Below are 21012 nucleotides of genomic sequence, written 5' to 3'. Positions count from 1 at the left end.
AAATTCAGTGGAACTGAAACTCACGCGATGTTGGTAGTTTCCATAATTTTTGCGGCGTTGTCGTTGTTTCAGAATAGGTTTTGTTTTGTTGTATATTTTCGTACGATTCTTCCACTCATATACTTGATTGTTGGCATAATCGTGTAAGTCCCGCTGGAATTTGGTTCTTTTAATTTCAGCTATGGACTTATCCACCTTGTCTATGTTTTGCGTAGTACGTGTTTCCAGTGCGACAAATTCAGGTGAGCTGGGGAATGAATCCAGTTTTGTTTTGGATCTGGAAATTTCCTCCTTTAATTCCACAAGCTTGAACTCTTCCTGTTGTATAATAAGTTCCATCAATTTTAGGGAACAATTTGTGAGGGTCTGATTCCACTCTTTGCAAAAATCATCAGAGTAATTGAATGATGGAGTTTTTTTCAGACGTAGGCCTCTGGGTATCATTTCTTTTGTGCAATAATTTTTAAGGGTTGTTAAGTCCCACCATATTTTCGCCTCTTGTATCATAGATTTCTCTAATGAATGGAACATATCTTTCATTTCAAAATCTGTTTCACCACTGTTAGTTGTATTGCCGAACACTCTGGCAGCCATTTCAGATCGAGTTTGATATGTATCAGAAGCCATGGTATAACAAGAATAATAGTTACTCGTTGGAAAATGATTTATATACAGTTATTTCAAAAGTCTTCACTTCAAAAATAGAGAGTGCAACCGCACTATGGTTTAAAAACAAAGAAAATAGGCCACTGAGCTAGGTATAATCTGGCAGTATATTGAGAATGAAAACAACTTTACTTCTTTAATCTCTTATTGTGTAAGTAAGACTGCCGTCATAAACCCCATGAAGATCAACAACGTTTGACATCACAATGTGTGGGAATATCTGTAAATTCCTATTCGATAGGAGCACGCAAGGAAAAACCGAAGTAGATAGAAAAAATGTTTGGGAGGGTTCCTCCAGCTCACCTTATCACATCAATGGACTTGCGCACGGGTCCTCGTGTCGGCACACGTATGGAGTAGAAGGAAGATAAAGAAAATGGATCCAGTGCTGAGTCCTCTGAAGTCTTTTTGTTAAAAGGAATGTTAATCTTTTTGGTGATAATCCGTGTTCCCATTCCCAAGATATTTATTCATATCGGCAAGGAATACATCATTTAGTTCAAATGTCCCATTCTCTTAGGACCAATGACAAAAACACCTTGACTTTTTACAATAATCCAAATAAAATCATCAGATTTACGTTTCAAGTACACTAGCTAGTTTGAGTCAAAGCGGAGCATTGCATTTCTCCGGCCAATGAGATAGCCGTTATAATTACGAAACATAACGAATCTCTCTACATACAATAATATGCCCAACCAAATTTATTTAATACTTACTCTTTGTGACATAACGAATCATATCACATAGATTTCTCACATACTAATTAATTCTAATTACGTTTTTTAATAATCAATCTGATCAATATTTTTCAGTCTTCAAATAATCCTCCTTCAATTTTGATTAACATCTTTTAACCTTTTTACTTTTTACTCTTTATTCTCATACCAACATATTCTCAGTCAGTTTGTTTATAGTTAAAAAATAAAAAATCTCTCGTAGGAAAACCCCGCAAGGAAAGTACACTATATATCTTTTCATAAAAACCAGTACATATAGTCATACCTTACAAACAGCTAATCTTTCATAAATTCTTGTTGTAATTGTGGAATAATATGGAAAACACTCGATAAGTAATTTATCGTTTTTTTCATGTTTAGCTTTATTCCATTCCTTCCTGTCAGGAAGTGATTTGCGTTCCAAGGTATACCGGGGAGTTCCCTACTTTGACCCGAAAATTAACCATTGCTAAAAATAGACTGGCTATAAAATCCTAGACTGACTAAGCGATTTTGTAAAAGCCATGACTAAGGACGCTGCAAGCGTCAGAAACGCGTAGGCACCGCTTACACTGCCATAAATCCTCATTCTATCTGAGAATATTTTCCTATCATGCTATTGTTTTTAATTTTTTGATAATTCTACAATAAAACTTGGAAATAGTTTCCTTTTAACAAAAAGACTTCAGAGGACTCAGCGCTGGATCCATTTTCTTTATCTTCCTTCTACTCCATACGTGTGCCGACACGAGGACCCGTGCGCAAGTCCATTGATGTGATAAGGTGAGCTGGAGGAACCCTCCCAAACATTTTTTCACCGCACTTTACTTAACGTGATTTGGTATCCACTCTATTATATCTACATGCCCTTCGGTCAGAGGTTGTCCAAAGCTGGTTATCCCTTTAAGTGAAGAGTCTCCTAGCCAAACTCCACTCCATGATCCCTATTTTCCCCATGTTAAATTCACATCTAAAGATGAGCACATTTTTTAAATTGGTATAGCTGGTTATTCAGGGAATTTGACACTTGGAGCTGATATTTGTCATCTATACTGATCTCTATGCTCCCCTCAGAAGTCAATGTACATCAGATCAATATATATATAATGTGCGAGATGTCCAAGCACACGGCATTCACCACATCTACTGATCATCCCCGGTGAGTATTCAGAAAGGTGAAGAATGGAGAGTTGTTTGGTGCAGTCCCTCCGGGACCCTGTGCTACATGATGGATTCTCATGCCTCAATTTTTAGTTTTTAATTAGAGCAAAGCATTAAAATTGGAGATGCACATCAATCAGCATGAAAGGGGAAGGAAACCCTCTGACCATATCATTTTGTCAGGGATCATTGTCCGGGCTGCTGCATATTCATAATCTTTGCCCTTTTTCTGTTTTCACATTTAATGTTAGAAGACAATCTTAGTACAAGAACCTGCATTTCTGTTTCTATCATGGGGTCAATCAATAAAAAATAGACGAGGATAAAAGAAGATATTTCCCTGCTGCCTTGGACAAGTGCCCAGAGTTGCAGCCGCAGGTACAGGTGTGCTGAGATCTTACCTGTGCAGTAGACATCATACTTGAGCATTCCTGAGTACTTGTACACATAGTATCCTCTGGCGCACGCCTTCACTGGGATACTACCAGCCCTTACGCTTCCAGTCAGTAAATTGCTGATTATGGGCACAGACTTAATCCCATCCCCAATGTCTGGATGATCTCCACCAAGAGAAAATGGTTCCAGGGATCCACATTTAAATGTCCCCACAGCTCCCACTTTCAAGCTGGCAGTAATTCTTCCGACATAACGGAACCAACCAAAGTTGTATCTGTCAGTGATGAATCTGCCAGTGGACTCTATAGAGGACAATTTATTATCTCCATTCAGCAGATCATAATAGTCACAGGGATCAGCGCATTGAAAGCTATCGTTTATTTTCAGACAGTCCTGGTTGCTGGAACATGCAGTGCCGGAACAGAGGGCTGAGGTGTTGGGAACACATAGGTAAATCCCATTGCGATTGATGCAGGTTTCTCTTGGAGAACACTTGTTCAGGGTTGGGGTGAGGCACTCATTGATGTCCGCACATTGCTTGTTTTTCGCATCCCAAGTATATCCATCAGGACAGCACTTGTATGTATCACAGAACACAATCCTCGTGCAGCTCAGTCCATTTCCAATGAAGCCGGGCTTGCAGGTACAGATGACGTAGCCGACCCTGGCCTCACAGTTGGAGTTAGTAGTATTACAGAAGCTGCAGGATTTTGCATCTGTTTAAGGTAGAAACACATATTAACATTTTTATTCTGTTGTATAGAAGATGTAGTAAAGTTTAAGTCACCAAAAAACAAGGCGCACTAAGACTAGACCTCAACCAACCCACTAACCGACCAGCCAACCTCGGGAAATGTGATGTGATGCACCTACTGTATAATGCAAGGACAAGGTCATTCATATGAGATCATGGGGTGGAATGTGATTGTGGTGCGGACATGGATTATGTTTTAGGTAACAAAGGACATCTAAGAGGTCTTCATCCCATCATAAAGTAAAGCTTGACCCGTAATGTGGGACCACATGGAATGACGACATTTCTGATATTATTTCCCTCTATGGACCGTGCTGTATTTCAAGTCAAAGTTGATTGTAGGATAAGTAGAGAGTTGACTTTTGGAGAAATGTATCTGAACAAAGGTTCTCTCTATTGTGTGAACATTTCTAGAATTGGAGTGTGATGTGCAGAGTAATACACACCATGGGCAGGGTTAGACTGTCCCATCAGTGCGCCATATATTGGGGTGTAGAAAAACAAACTCTGAAAATACAGGTGAAGTAGAAAAGTGGTGCGGGACAAAGAGGAAGAGGACGACCAGCAACAAGGTGGATGGGGACAGAAGAATCATAACCATGCCTGGAGAAACAAACATAAGATGGGACACATTCTGGAGAAACACAGGACAGAACATTCTGGAGAAACAAACATAAGATGGGACACATTCTGGAGAAACACAGGACAGAACATTCTGGAGAAACAAACATAAGATGGGACACATTCTGGAGAAACACAGGACAGGACATTCTGGAGAAACACAGGACAAACATAAGATGGGACACATCATGGAGAAGCACAGGACAGAACATTCTGGAGAAACAAACATAAGACGGGAGATTGGAGAGAAACACAGGACAGAACATTCTGGAGAAACACAAGATGGACATTCTGGAGAAACACAAGACAGGACATTCTGGAGAAACACCAGACGGACATTCTGGAGAAACACAAGATGGACATTCTGGAGAAACACAAGACAGGACATTCTGGAGAAACACAAGACAGGACATTCTGGAGAAACACAAGACAGGACATTCTGGAGAAACACAAGACAGGACATTCTGGAGAAACACAAGACAGGACATTCTGAAGAAACACAAGACGGACATTCTGGAGAAACACAGGACAGGATATTCTGGAGAAACAAACATAAGATGGGACACATTCTAGAGAAACAAAGGACAGGACATTCTGGAGGAACACAAGATGTAACATTCTGGAGGAACACAAGACAGGACATTCTGGAGAAAGACAGGACATTCTGGAGAAACACAGGACAGGACATTCTGGAGAAACACAAGACGGACATTCTGGAGAAACACAAGACGGACATTCTGGAGAAACACAGGACAGAACATTCTGGAGAAACACAAGATGGACATTCTGGAGAAACACAAGACAGGACATTCTGGAGAAACACAAGACGGACATTCTGGAGAAACACAGGACAGGATATTCTGGAGAAACAAACATAAGATGGGACACATTCTAGAGAAACAAAGGACAGGACATTCTGGAGGAACACAAGATGTAATATTCTGGAGGAACACAAGACAGGACATTCTGGAGAAACACAGGACAGGACATTCTGGAGAAACACAAGACGGACATTCTGGAGAAACACAAGATGGACATTCTGGAGAAACACAGGACAGAACATTCTGGAGAAACACAGGACAGGACATTCTGGAGAAACACAAGACGGACATTCTGGAGAAACACAAGACGGACATTCTGGAGAAACACAGGACAGAACATACTGGAGAAACACAGGACAGGATATTCTGGAGAAACACAAGATGGACATTCTGGAGAAACACAGGAGAGGATATTCTGGAGAAACAAACATAAGACGGACCTTCTGATAAAGCAAAAGAACATTCGGAACAACCAGGAGAAACAGAAAATGAAATATTTTGGAAAACACGAGACAAAACTTAGAAAACGACAAGACGGGACGTTCTGGAGAAGCACAAGATATGATATTCTTGAAGAACACAAAACGGGAGATTCTGGAGAAAAAATATGGGACATTCTGAAGAAACATAAGATTAGACATTCTGGAGGAGAAACACAATACAGGAGTGTTTGCAGACGGGACATTTTTGAGAAACAAAGGCCAGCACATTCTGAAGAAGCTCAATATGGGAAATTTGAGTAAAACACAAGTCAGGAAATTCTAGAGAAACGTAAGATGGGACATCCAGGAAAAACAGAATCTGGGACATTCTGGAGAAATACAAAGACTAAACATTTAGGAAGAGAATAGGATGGAGAAACTGAAGACGACTTTGTGGAGAAACAGAAAACGGGACATTCTGCAGAAATATAAGACGGGAATTCAAAATAAACACAAAGCAGGAGATGCTGGAGAAAGAAATATTGGACAAATAAGTAACACAAGATCATATTCTGAAGAAACACTGGCCATGGAAACGTGACCGGCAGCCCATAGTAATAATTATATGAATTATGATCAGCATCACCACCACTCATCATCATCATCACCACTCATCATCACCACTCATCATCATCATCACCACCACCACTCATCATCACCACCACTCATCATCATCATCATCATCACCACCACCACTCATCATCATCATCATCATCACCACTCATCATCACCACCACTCATCATCATCACCACCACTCATCATCATCACCACCACTCATCATCATCATCATCACCACCACTGATCATCATCATCACCACCACTGATCATCATCATCACCACTCATCATCATTACCACTCATCATCATCATCACCACTCATCATCATCATCATCACCACTCATCATCATCATCACCACTCATCATCATCATCATCATCACCACTGATCATGATCATCATCACCACTCATCATCATCACCACTCATCTCATCATCACCACTCATCATCATCATCATCATCATCATCATCACTACCACCACTCATCATCCTCATCATCAACATCATCATCACCACCACACATCATCATCATCACCACTCATCATCATCATCATCACCACCACCACCACCCACTCATCATCATCACCACTCATCATCATCACCACTCATCATCATCATCATCACCACCACTCATCATCATCATCACCACCACCACCACTCATCATCATCACCACCACTCATCATCATCATCATCATCATCATCATCACCACTCATCATCATCACCACCACCACCACCACTCATCATCATCATCATCACCACCACCACTCATCATCATCACCACTCATCATCATCACCACTCATCATCATCATCACCACTCATCATCATCACCACCACCACTCATCATCACCACCACTCATCATCATCATCACCACTCATCATCATCATCATCACCTCCACTCATCATCACCACCACTCATCATCATCACCACCACTCATCATCACCACCACTCATCATCATCCCCACCACTCATCATCATCACCACTCATCATCATCATCACCACTCATCATCATCACCACCACTCATCATCATCACCACTCATCATCATCATCACCACCACTCATCATCATCACCACTCATCATCATCATCACCACCACTCATCATCATCACCACCACTGATCATCATCAACACCACTACTGATCATCATCATCACCACTCATCATCATTACCACTCATCATCATCATCACCACTCATCATCATCATCATCACCACCACCACCACTCATCATCATCACCACTCATCATCATCATCACCACTCATCATCATCATCATCATCACCACCACTCATCATCATCATCATCACCACCACCACTCATCATCATCACCACTCATCATCATCATCATCATCATCACCACTCATCATCATCACCACCACCACTCATCATCATCATCACCACCACCACTCATCATCATCATCATCACCACTCATCATCATCACCACTCATCATCATCATCACCACTCATCATCATCACCACCACCACTCATCATCACCACCACTCATCATCATCCTCACCACTCATCATCATCATCATCATCACCACCACTCATCATCACCACCACTCATCATCATCACCACCACTCATCATCATCATCACCACCACTCATCATCATCCCCACCACTCATCATCATCACCACTCATCATCATCATCACCACTCATCATCATCACCACCACTCATCATCATCACCACTCATCATCATCATCACCACCACTCATCATCATCACCACTCATCATCATCATCACCACCACTCATCATCACTACCACCACTGATCATCATCAACACCACTACTGATCATCATCATCATCACCACTCATCATCATTACCACTCATCATCATCATCACCACTCATCATCATCATCACCACTCATCATCATCATCACCACTCATCATGATCATCATCACCACTCATCATCATCACCACTCATCTCATCATCACCACTCATCATCATCATCACCACCACCACTCATCATCCTCATCATCATCATCATCACCAGCACGCATCATCATCACCACTCATCATCATCATCACCACCACCACCAGCACTCATCATCATCACCACCAGCACTCATCATCATCACCACTCATCATCATCACCACCACTCATCATCATCATCACCACCACCACCACTCATCATCATCATCATCATCACCACTCATCATCATCACCACTCATCATCATCATCACCACTCATCATCATCATCACCACTCATCATCATCACCACCACCACTCATCATCACCACCACTCATCATCATCACCACTCATCATCATCACCACCACTCATCATCACCACCACTCATCATCATCACCACCACTCATCATCATCACCACCACTCATCATCATCACCACCACTCATCATCACCACCACTCATCATCATCATCACCACTCATCATCACCACCACTCATCATCATCACCACTCATCATCATCACCACTCATCATCATCATCACCACTCATCATCATCACCACCACTCATCATCATCATCATCACCACTCATCTCATCATAACCACTCATCATCATGATCATCATCACCACTCATAATCATCATCTTCACCACTCATCATCATCATCATCACCACCACTCATCATCTTCACCACCACCACCACCACTCATCATCATCATCACCACCACCACTCATCATCATCATCATCATCATCACCACTCATCATCATCATCACCACTCATCATCATCATCACCACTCATCATCATCACCACCACCACTCATCATCACCACCACTCATCATCATCATCATCACCACTCATCATCATCATCATCATCATCACCACCACTCATCATCACAACCACTCATCATCATCACCACCACTCATCATCATCATCATCACCACCACTCATCATCATCATCCCCACCACTCATCATCATCACCACTCATCATCATCATCATCATCACCACTCATCATCATCACCACCACTCATCATCATCACCACTCATCATCATCATCACCACTCATCATCATCACCACTACCACTCATCATCATCATCACCACCACTCATCATCACCACCACTCATCATCACCACCACAACTCATGATCATCATCACCACTCATCATCATCACCACTCATCATCATCATCACCACTCATCATCATCACCACTCATCATCATCATCACCACCACCACTCATCATCACCACCACTCATCATCATCATCACCACTCATCACCATCATCATCATCACCACCACTCATCATCATCACCACCACTCATCATCACCACCACTCATGATCATCCCCACCACTCATCATCATCACCACTCATCATCATCATCATCACCACTCATCATCATCACCACTCATCATCATCATCATCATCATCACCACTCATCATCATCATCATCACCACCACTCATCATCATCATCACCACTAATCATCATCATCACCACTCATCATCATCATCACCACCACCACTCATCATCATCACCACTCATCATCATCATCATCATCACCACTCATCATCATCATCACCACTCATCATCATCATCACCACTCATCATCACCACCACCACCACCACTCATCATCATCACCACTCATCATCATCATCATCATCATCACCACCACTCATCATCACCACCACCACCACTCATCATCACCACCACTCATCATCATCATCACCATCACTCATCATCATCATCATCATCATCATCATCATCACCACCACTGATCATCATCATCACCACTCATCATCATTACCACTCATCATCATCATCATCACCACTCATCATCATCATCACCACCACCACCACTCATCATCATCACCACTCATCATCATCATCATCATCATCACCACTCATCATCATCACCACCACCACCACTCATCATCATCATCACCACCACCACTCATCATCATCATCATCACCACTCATCATCATCACCACTCATCATCATCATCACCACTCATCATCATCACCACCACCACTCATCATCACCACCACTCATCATCATCATCACCACTCATCATCATCATCATCACCACCACTCATCATCACCACCACTCATCATCATCACCACCACTCATCATCATCACCACCACTCATCATCATCCCCACCACTCATCATCATCACCACTCATCATCATCATCACCACTCATCATCATCACCACCACTCATCATCATCACCACTCATCATCATCATCACCACCACTCATCATCATCACCACCACTCATCATCATCACCACTCATCATCATCATCACCACCACTCATCATCATCACCACCACTGATCATCATCAACACCACTACTGATCATCATCATCACCACTCATCATCATTACCACTCATCATCATCATCACCACTCATCATCATCATCATCATCATCACCACCACCACCACTCATCATCATCACCACTCATCATCATCATCACCACTCATCATCATCATCACCACCACCACCACCACTCATCATCATCACCACTCATCATCATCATCATCATCATCATCATCACCACCACCACTCATCATCATCATCACCACCACCACTCATCATCATCATCACCACCACCACTCATCATCATCATCATCACCACTCATCATCATCACCACTCATCATCATCACCACCACCACCACTCATCATCACCACCACTCATCATCATCATCACCACTCATCATCATCATCATCATCATCATCACCACCACTCATCACCACCACTCATCATCATCACCACCACTCATCATCATCACCACCACTCATCATCATCCCCACCACTCATCATCATCACCACTCATCATCATCATCACCACTCATCATCATCACCACCACTCATCATCATCACCACTCATCATCATCATCACCACCACCACTCATCATCATCACCACTCATCATCATCATCACCACCACTCATCATCATCACCACCACTGATCATCATCAACACCACTACTGATCATCATCATCATCACCACTCATCATCATCATCACCACTCATCATCATCATCACCACTCATCATCATCATCACCACTCATCATGATCATCATCACCACTCATCATCATCACCACTCATCATCATCATCACCACCACCACTCATCATCCTCATCATCATCATCACCAGCACGCATCATCATCATCATCATCACCACCACTCATCATCATCATCATCACCACCACCAGCACTCATCATCATCACCACTCATCATCATCATCATCATCACCACCACTCATCACCACCACCACCACTCATCATCATCATCACCACCACCACTCATCATCATCATCATCATCATCACCACTCATCATCATCACCACTCATCATCATCATCACCACTCATCATCATCACCACCACCACTCATCATCACCACCACTCATCATCATCACCACTCATCATCATCATTATCATCATCATCATCACCACCACTCATCATCACCACCACTCATCATCATCACCACCACTCATCATCATCACCACTCATCATCATCAGCACTCATCATCATCACCACCACTCATCATCATCACCACTCATCATCATCACCACTCATCATCATCACCACCACTCATCAACATCATCATCATCACCACTCATCTCATCATAACCACTCATCATCATCATCATCATCATCATCATCACCACTCATAATCATCATCTTCACCACTCATCATCATCATCACCACTCATCATCATCACCACCACCACCACCACTCATCATCATCACCACCACCACTCATCATCATCATCATCATCATCATCACCACTCATCATCATCACCACTCATCATCATCATCACCACTCATCATCATCATCACCACTCATCATCATCACCACCACCACTCATCATCACCACCACTCATCATCATCATCATCACCACTCATCATCATCATCATCATCATCACCACCACTCATCATCACAACCACTCATCATCATCACCACCACCACCACTCATCATCATCATCATCACCACCACTCATCATCATCATCCCCACCACTCATCATCATCACCACTCATCATCATCATCATCACCACTCATCATCATCACCACCACTCATCATCATCACCACTCATCATCATCATCACCACTCATCATCATCATCACCACTCATCATCATCACCACTACCACTCATCATCATCATCACCACCACTCATCATCACCACCACTCATCATCATCACCATTCATCATCATCATCACCACTCATCATCATCACCACCACTCATCATCACCACCACTACTCATGATCATCATCACCACTCATCATCATCACCACTCATCATCATCATCACCACTCATCATCATCATCACCACTCATCATCATCACCACCACTCATCATCATCATCACCACTCATCACCATCATCATCATCACCACCACTCATCATCATCACCACCACTCATCATCACCACCACTCATGATCATCCCCACCACTCATCATCATCACCACTCATCATCATCATCATCATCATCACCACTCATCATCATCACCACCACTCATCATCATCACCACTCATCATCATCACCACTCATCATCATCATCACCACCACTCATCATCATCATCACCACTCATCATCATCATCACCACCACCACCACCACTCATCATCATCACCACTCATCATCATCATCACCACTCATCATCATCATCACCACCACTCATCATCATCATCACCACTCATCATCACCACCACCACCACTCATCATCACCACCACTCATCATCATCACCACTCATCATCATCATCATCATCATCACCACCACTCATCATCACCACCACCACCACTCATCATCACCACCACTCATCATCATCACCACCACTCATCATCATCATCATCATCACCATCACTCATCATCATCATCATCATCACCACTGATCATCATCATCACCACTCATCATCATTACCACTCATCATCATCATCACCAATCATCATCATCATCATCATCATCATCACCACTCATCATCATCATCCCCACCACTGATCATCATCATCACCACTCATCATCACCACTCATCTCATCATCATCATCATCATGATCATCATCATCATCACCACTCATCATCATCATCATCATCATCATCATCATCACCATCACCACTCATCATCACCACTCATCATCATCACCACCACTCATCATCGTCATCATCACCACCACCACCACTCATCATCATCATCACCACTCATCATCATCATCACCACTCATCATCACCACTCATCATCATCACCACCACCACTCATCATCATCACCACTCATCATCATCATCACCACTCATCATCATCACCACCACCACTCATCATCATCACCACCACTCATCATCATCATCGCCACCACTGATCATCATCATCATCACCACCACTCATCATCATCATCATCACCACCACTCATCATTATCATCACCACTCATCATCATCATCATCCCCACCACTCATCATCATCACCACCACTCATCATCATCACCACCACCACTCATCATCATCGTTATAATATAAGCTTGAACTTATGTTTAATGGAACATATTTAATAGAACGGCTAAACGTCTGGCTCCAGTTACTCCTCCGCACTCTTGAGGAACACTGATCCTGAACAGAATACGAAGGAAGAGCAAATACTTACATGACGTGATCGCTGAAAGAGAGGAAAAGGAGAAGAATCGGGTCAATTTAAACTCATAAAATAAAGGTCTCTAAACAACAAACCCTAATACCAGTCACATGTCCCAATGATAATTATATTCTATATCAGTGATGTCAGTAACGGGGCGGAGCTGTGACAACCTCTCACACATAATATATAGGCTGGTTGTCAGTAGTAATAGATGAATAGCTGTTACTGTATATAAGATGTGTGGATCTCATGTCTGATCACATGTAATTATATTATATATCAGTGATGTCAGTAACAGGGGGCGGGGCTGTGACAACCTCTCACCCATGATATACAGGCTGGTTGTCAGTAGTAATAGATGAATAGCTGTTACTGTATATAAGATGTGTGGATCTCATGTCTGATCACATGTAATTATATTATATATCAGTGATGTCAGTAACAGGGGGCGGGGCTGTGACAACCTCTCACACATGATATACAGGCTGGTTGTCAGTAGTAATAGATGAATAGCTGTTACTGTATATAAGATGTGTGGATCTCATGCCTGATCACAATGTAATTATATTATATATCAGTGATGTCAGTAACAGGGGGCGGAGCTGTGACAACCTCTCACACATGATATACAGGCTGGTTGTCAGGAGTAATAGATGAATAGCTGTTACTGTATATAAGATGTGTGGATCTCATGTCTGATCACAGTGTAATTATATTATATATCAGTGATGTCAGTAACGGGGCGGGGCTGTGACAACCTCTCACACATGATATACAGGCTGGTTGTCAGTAGTAATAGATGAATAGCTGTTACTGTATATAAGATGTGTGGATCTCATGTCTGATCACAATGTAATTATATTATATATCAGTGATGTCAGTAACAGGGGGTGGAGCTGTGACAACCTCTCACACATGATATACAGGCTGGTTGTCAGTAGTAATAGATGAATAGCTGTTACTGTATATAAGATGTGTGGATCTCATGTCTGATCACAATGTAATTATATTATATATCAGTGATGTCAGTAACAGGGGGCGGAGCTGTGACAACCTCTCACACATGATATACAGGCTGGTTGTCAGTAGTAATAGATGAATAGCTGTTACTGTATATAAGATGTGTGGATCTCATGTCTGATCACATGTAATTATATTATATATCAGTAACAGGGGGCGGGGCTGTGACAACCTCTCACACATGATATACAGGCTGGTTGTCAGTAGTAATAGATGAATAGCTGTTACTGTATATAAGATGTGTGGATCTCATGTCTGATCACAGTGTAATTATATTATATATCAGGGATGTCAGTAACAGGGGGCGGGGCTGTGACAACCTCTCACACATGATATACAGGCTGGTTGTCAGTAGTAATAGATGAATAGCTGTGACTGTATATAAGATGTGTGGATCTCATGTCTGATCACATGTAATTATATTATATATCAGTGATGTCAGTAACAGGGGGCGGAGCTGTGACAACCTCTCACACATGATATACAGGCTGGTTGTCAGTAGTGATAGATGAATAGCTGTTACTGTATATAAGATGTGTGGATCTCATGTCTGATCACAATGTAATTATATTATATATCAGTGATGTCAGTAACAGGGGGCGGGGCTGTGACAACCTCTCACACATGATATACAGGCTGGTTGTCAGTAGTAATAGATGAATAGCTGTGACTGTATATAAGATGTGTGGATCTCATGTCTGATCACAATGTAATTATATTATATATCAGTGATGTCAGTAACAGGGGGCGGGGCTGTGACAACCTCTCACACATGATATACAGGCTGGTTGTCAGTAGTGATAGATGAATAGCTGTTACTGTATATAAGATGTGTGGATCTCATGTCTGATCACATGTAATTATATTATATATCAGTGATGTCAGTAACAGGGGGCGGGGCTGTGACAACCTCTCACACATGATATACAGGCAGGTTGTCAGTAGTAATAGATGAATAGCTGTTACTGTATATAAGATGTGTGGATCTCATGTCTGATCACAATGTAATTATATTATATATCAGTGATGTCAGTAACAGGGGGCGGAGCTGTGACAACCTCTCACACATGATATACAGGCTGGTGGTCAGTAGTAATAAATGAATAGCTGTTACTGTATATAAGATGTGTGGATCTCATGTCTGATCACATGTAATTATACTATATATCAGTGATGTCAGTAACAGGGGGCGGAGCTGTGACAACCTCTCACACATGATATACAGGCTGGTTGTCAGTAGTAATAGATGAATAGCTGTGACTGTATATAAGATGTGTGGATCTCATGTCTGATCACATGTAATTATATTATATATCAGTGATGTCAGTAACAGGGGGCGGGGCTGTGACAACCTCTCACACATGATATACAGGCTGGTTGTCAGTAGTAATAGATGAATAGCTGTTACTGTATATAAGATGTGTGGATCTCATGTCTGATCACAGTGTAATTATATTATATATCAGTGATGTCAGTAACAGGGGGCGGGGCTGTGACAACCTCTCACACATGATATACAGGCTGGTTGTCAGTAGTGATAGATGAATAGCTGTTACTGTATATAAGATGTGTGGATCTCATGTCTGATCACATGTAATTATATTATATATCAGTGATGTCAGTAACAGGGGGCGGAGCTGTGACAACCTCTCACATGATATACAGGCTGGTTGTCAGTAGTAATAGATGAATAGCTGTTACTGTATATAAGATGTGTGGATCTCATGTCTGATCACATGTAATTATATTATATATCAGTGATGTCAGTAACAGGGGGCGGAGCTGTGACAACCTCTCACACATGATATACAGGCTGGTTGTCAGTAGTAATAGATGAATAGCTGTTACTGTATATAAGATGTGTGGATCTCATGTCTGATCACAGTGTAATTATATTATATATCAGTGATGTCAGTAACAGGAGGCGGGGCTGTGACAACCTCTCACACATGATATACAGGCTGGTTGTCAGTAGTAATAGATGAATAGCTGTTACTGTATATAAGATGTGTGGATCTCATGTCTGATCACATGTAATTATATTATATATCAGTGATGTCAGTAACAGGGGGCGGGGCTGTGACAACCTCTCTCACACATGATATACAGGCTGGTTGTCAGTAGTAATAGATGAATAGCTGTTACTGTATATAAGATGTGTGGATCTCATGTCTGATCACATGTAATTATATTATATATCAGTGATGTCAGTAACAGGGGGTGGGGCTGTGACAACCTCTCACACATGATATACAGGCTGGTGTCAGTAGTAATAGATGAATAGCTGTTACTGTATATTAGATGTGTGGATCTCATGTCTGATCACAGTGTAATTATATTATATATCAGGGATGTCAGTAACAGGGGGCGGGGCTGTGACAACCTCTCACACATGATATACAGGCTGGTTGTCAGTAGTAATAGATGAATAGCTGTTACTGTATATAAGATGTGTGGATCTCATGTCTGATCACAATGTAATTATATTATATATCAGTGATGTCAGTAACAGGGGGCGGGGCTGTGACAACCTCTCACACATGATATACAGGCTGGTTGTCAGTAGTGATAGATGAATAGCTGTTACTGTATATAAGATGTGTGGATCTCATGTCTGATCACAATGTAATTATATTATATATCAGTGATGTCAGTAACAGGGGGCGGGGCTGTGACAACCTCTCACACATGATATACAGGCTGGTTGTCAGTAGTGATAGATGAATAGCTGTTACTGTATATAAGATGTGTGGATCTCATGTCTGATCACAGTGTAATTATATTATATATCAGTGATGTCAGTAACAGGGGGCGGGGCTGTGACAACCTCTCACACATGATATACAGGCAGGTTGTCAGTAGTAATAGATGAATAGCTGTTACTGTATATAAGATGTGTGGATCTCATGTCTGATCACAATGTAATTATATTATATATCAGTGATGTCAGTAACAGGGGGCGGGGCTGTGACAACCTCTCACATATGATATACAGGCTGGTTGTCAGTAGTAATAGATGAATAGCTGTTACTGTATATAAGATGTGTGGATCTTATGTCTGATCACATGTAATTATATTATATATCAGTGATGTCAGTAACAGGGGGCAGGGCTGTGACAACCTCTCACACATGATATACAGGCTGGTTGTCAGTAGTAATAGATGAATAGCTGTTACTGTATATAAGATGTGTGGATCTCATGTCTGATCACAGTGTAATTATATTATATATCAGTGATGTCAGTAACGGGGTGGGGCTGTGACAACCTCTCACACATGATATACAGGCTGGTTGTCAGTAGTAATAGATGAATAGCTGTTACTGTATATAAGATGTGTGGATCTCATGTCTGATCACATGTAATTATATTATATATCAGTAACAGGGGGCGGGGCTGTGACAACCTCTCACACATGATGTACAGGCTGGTTGTCAGCAATCATTTTTGTAGGTTTGATAATATATACTGGAAACATGTCATTGATATATTTGTCGGGTAAAGGTTGGAGAACATTCTCTGACTTACTTTGTCCCTGACAGACACTGGAGACGAGGGTCAGTATTACAACCCCCAGCAGAACATTCACCATCCCCATCGTTTTCTAGAAGGAAAGGGAAAGTTATTCCACATCAGACACTGCTGGTTGGAGGTAGGTGGTCCTATACACATGTAGGGGATATCACCGGGCGTTACTTGCCTTGCTGGAGATGAGTATCATCTATAGATGTAGCAGAGCTGGGTGTGTCATTTGTCCTGAGTCATTTGGTATTTCGGGGTGGGGGTGTTTATTAGATATTTCTATAGATAATATTAAAGCTGTTGGTCCATAATAAAGGGGGGAGTGAATTCTGATGCAGCAACTATGTCATATGTCACACGTGGATTTTGTTGTCTTGGCCTCTGCTACATCTGCCCTTGGGACAAGTTCTCAGAGTTTCTATAAGTTTCAGGTATTATGGGTATTTATGGCTTCCCACCCCCCAGCCGGGTCCTGTCAGTCTGCTGATTAATTGTAGGTGGGGAGGATAATGCTCCTCAAGGTGGTGGGGGCTCCTCAAGGTGGTGGGGGCTCCTCAAGGTGGTGGGGGCGCCTCAAGGTGGTGGGGGCTTCTCTCCCGGTTTCTTTGGCTTCTCTCTGGTGTAGAATCATGTCCCCCTATAAACAGTGATCTATCTAATGTAGACCCCCGAGATTATAGAGCGGCTGTTACTGGAGCCCCTACAGGACAAGGGTGGGAAATGTCCCTTCAGTAAACAATTCTATTAATGAACTATTGCCCTCATCATGTAGAATGTAATGAGACCAAGGGGTCATCTATGCTGTGCTAGAGCCTGTGACCCAATGTCCCAAATATCTATCTATCTATCTATCTATCTATCTATCTATCTATCTATCTATCTATCTATCTATCTATCTATCTATCTATCTATCTATCTATCTATCTATCTATCTATCTATCTATCTAATATCTATCTATCTAATATCTATCTATCTAATATCTATCTATCTATCTATCTATCTATCTATCTATCTATCTATCTATCTATCTATCTATCTATCTATCTATCTATCTATCTATCTATCTATCTATCTATCTATCTATCTACCTACCTATCTATCTATCCATCCATCCATCCATCCATCCCCCCCTCTCTCTCTCTCTCTCTCTCCACTTTTTATACTAACAAGAGAACATTAATAACTGTAATGTGCGCCGTTATCAGGACGCCCTTCATCATATCCAACACACCCGGGTGCAGAATTACCGGGGACATGCCGGACCTCCGCCTTCTGGGTCACTACATCCAGGGAATTGACCATTTTTGTGCGTCATCAGATCCAGCAGAACTTCTGCCTCTGTAAATGTCTGCATGGATTGGGGTCCTCGGGGGCTTGTCAGCCGGGCCTCCCCGGTGTCCCGACAATCACAGATCTTATTGCTATAAACTACAGGTCCTACCTTCATGTTCTCCTCAGATGTCCCCGCTCTAGTGTCACTGGTCCCTAAATCTCAGCTAGTATTTGTACCTTAGTAGTAGTCAGCTGGGGCAGGGCCTCTGACCAATCACCTGTGTCCCTTGTACAGTTATGTTGCCCTGGGACTTTGATAACCTGCAGAATATTCCATACGTCACGGAAGCTTTCTGGACGATCATAGCCTACAGACATAATTCTACAGAGAAGCCACCCAAGCTTAGACCGAGCCCTGTGCTATTACATAAACCAGTTCACATTCATGAACTTTGCTGGAAGCGTTCTTGTGTCACGATCTGGAACTTTACACCTGAATGTGGGCAAAGAGCTTATTGGACACCAATTAGTTATCCCTACATGCTGCAATAAGACCAAATCAAGCGTATCGTAGAAAATGACAAAAAGACTTTATTGAAGACAAACAACACAGTCAAGACTCTTTAAAAATGAACACCCATAAAAACAATGTACAATCAGTACAAGAAGATAGACAGTGTCAAATATAAGGCAGGGCAAACAATGGTGGTACTATGCATACCATATCATTAAGTATGAAGTGTGTACCATGGGTATAACTAACCTTGTACCAACATTACACAACCTTTACCTTCAATAGGACCACAAGACATGTATGGTAATAATCATAAGAAAACCACGAGAACCTCATGACACGCATACCAGGACCCACCATGAGCCATTCCACTGTCAGAACACGCGTTTCGCACCTGGCTTCATCAGGGGGTCAAACATGACCTCCATGGCTGATCCCAATGGGTAGACATTTAATCCCAATTTTTCATGGTTCCAAAGACCCTCCTAATATTCACCAATGTTGTGAGAAGGTCGATAAACTCTATAGATTTGAAGAAATATTGGATTGAGAAAATAATCCTAATTTCCAGCCACATGAAACCAATGGTCCTCTTATAGTAAAAGTGTCATATTAGTATCTAAACTCCATGACATAAAAGTTTCCTAGTGCCTTCAGGTAACACAGACATATCTTCATGTTTACCTGTGTGAAATAACTGGAGAAACCCCCTGGAGTCTAAAACACTCAAGATCATGATCTTCCCACTCTCACTGGATAATGAGATAGTCACCAGGACAATGACCTTGGTTATTCCAGAACACTCTCACAATGCTCCTACGAGAGGCTAAGACGGAGAGCACCCACATCTGCAGGGCATTAGTAACATAGCCTCATCTCTGGACTTGGGGTGACATTGACAATATCTAGATGAATATCGAGACCCAATTATGACTGTAG

At 42.0% G+C, this 21012-nt stretch overlaps 1 protein-coding gene across 1 annotated transcript; it reads right to left on the bottom strand.

Annotated features, from left to right (window-relative positions):
* Positions 1-1089: 1089 nt before the first annotated feature.
* LOC142677646 (uromodulin-like) lies at positions 1090-20501 on the bottom strand. The gene is made up of 7 exons (XM_075847264.1): positions 20468-20501; positions 5052-5103; positions 4870-4981; positions 4460-4657; positions 4214-4355; positions 2948-3658; positions 1090-1181 (listed from the first exon to the last, which is right to left on the bottom strand). The coding sequence occupies exons 1-7, from the start codon at positions 20499-20501 to the stop codon at positions 1090-1092; spliced, it is 1341 nt and encodes a 446-aa protein (XP_075703379.1).
* Between the last annotated feature and the right edge of the window lie 511 nt (positions 20502-21012).

This window comes from Rhinoderma darwinii, assembly GCF_050947455.1.
Source record: "Rhinoderma darwinii isolate aRhiDar2 chromosome 2 unlocalized genomic scaffold, aRhiDar2.hap1 SUPER_2_unloc_38, whole genome shotgun sequence".
Lineage (NCBI taxonomy): Eukaryota > Metazoa > Chordata > Amphibia > Anura > Rhinodermatidae > Rhinoderma > Rhinoderma darwinii.
The sequence above is the reverse complement of the archived record's forward strand: the minus strand, read 5'-3'. Positions and strand labels throughout refer to the sequence as shown.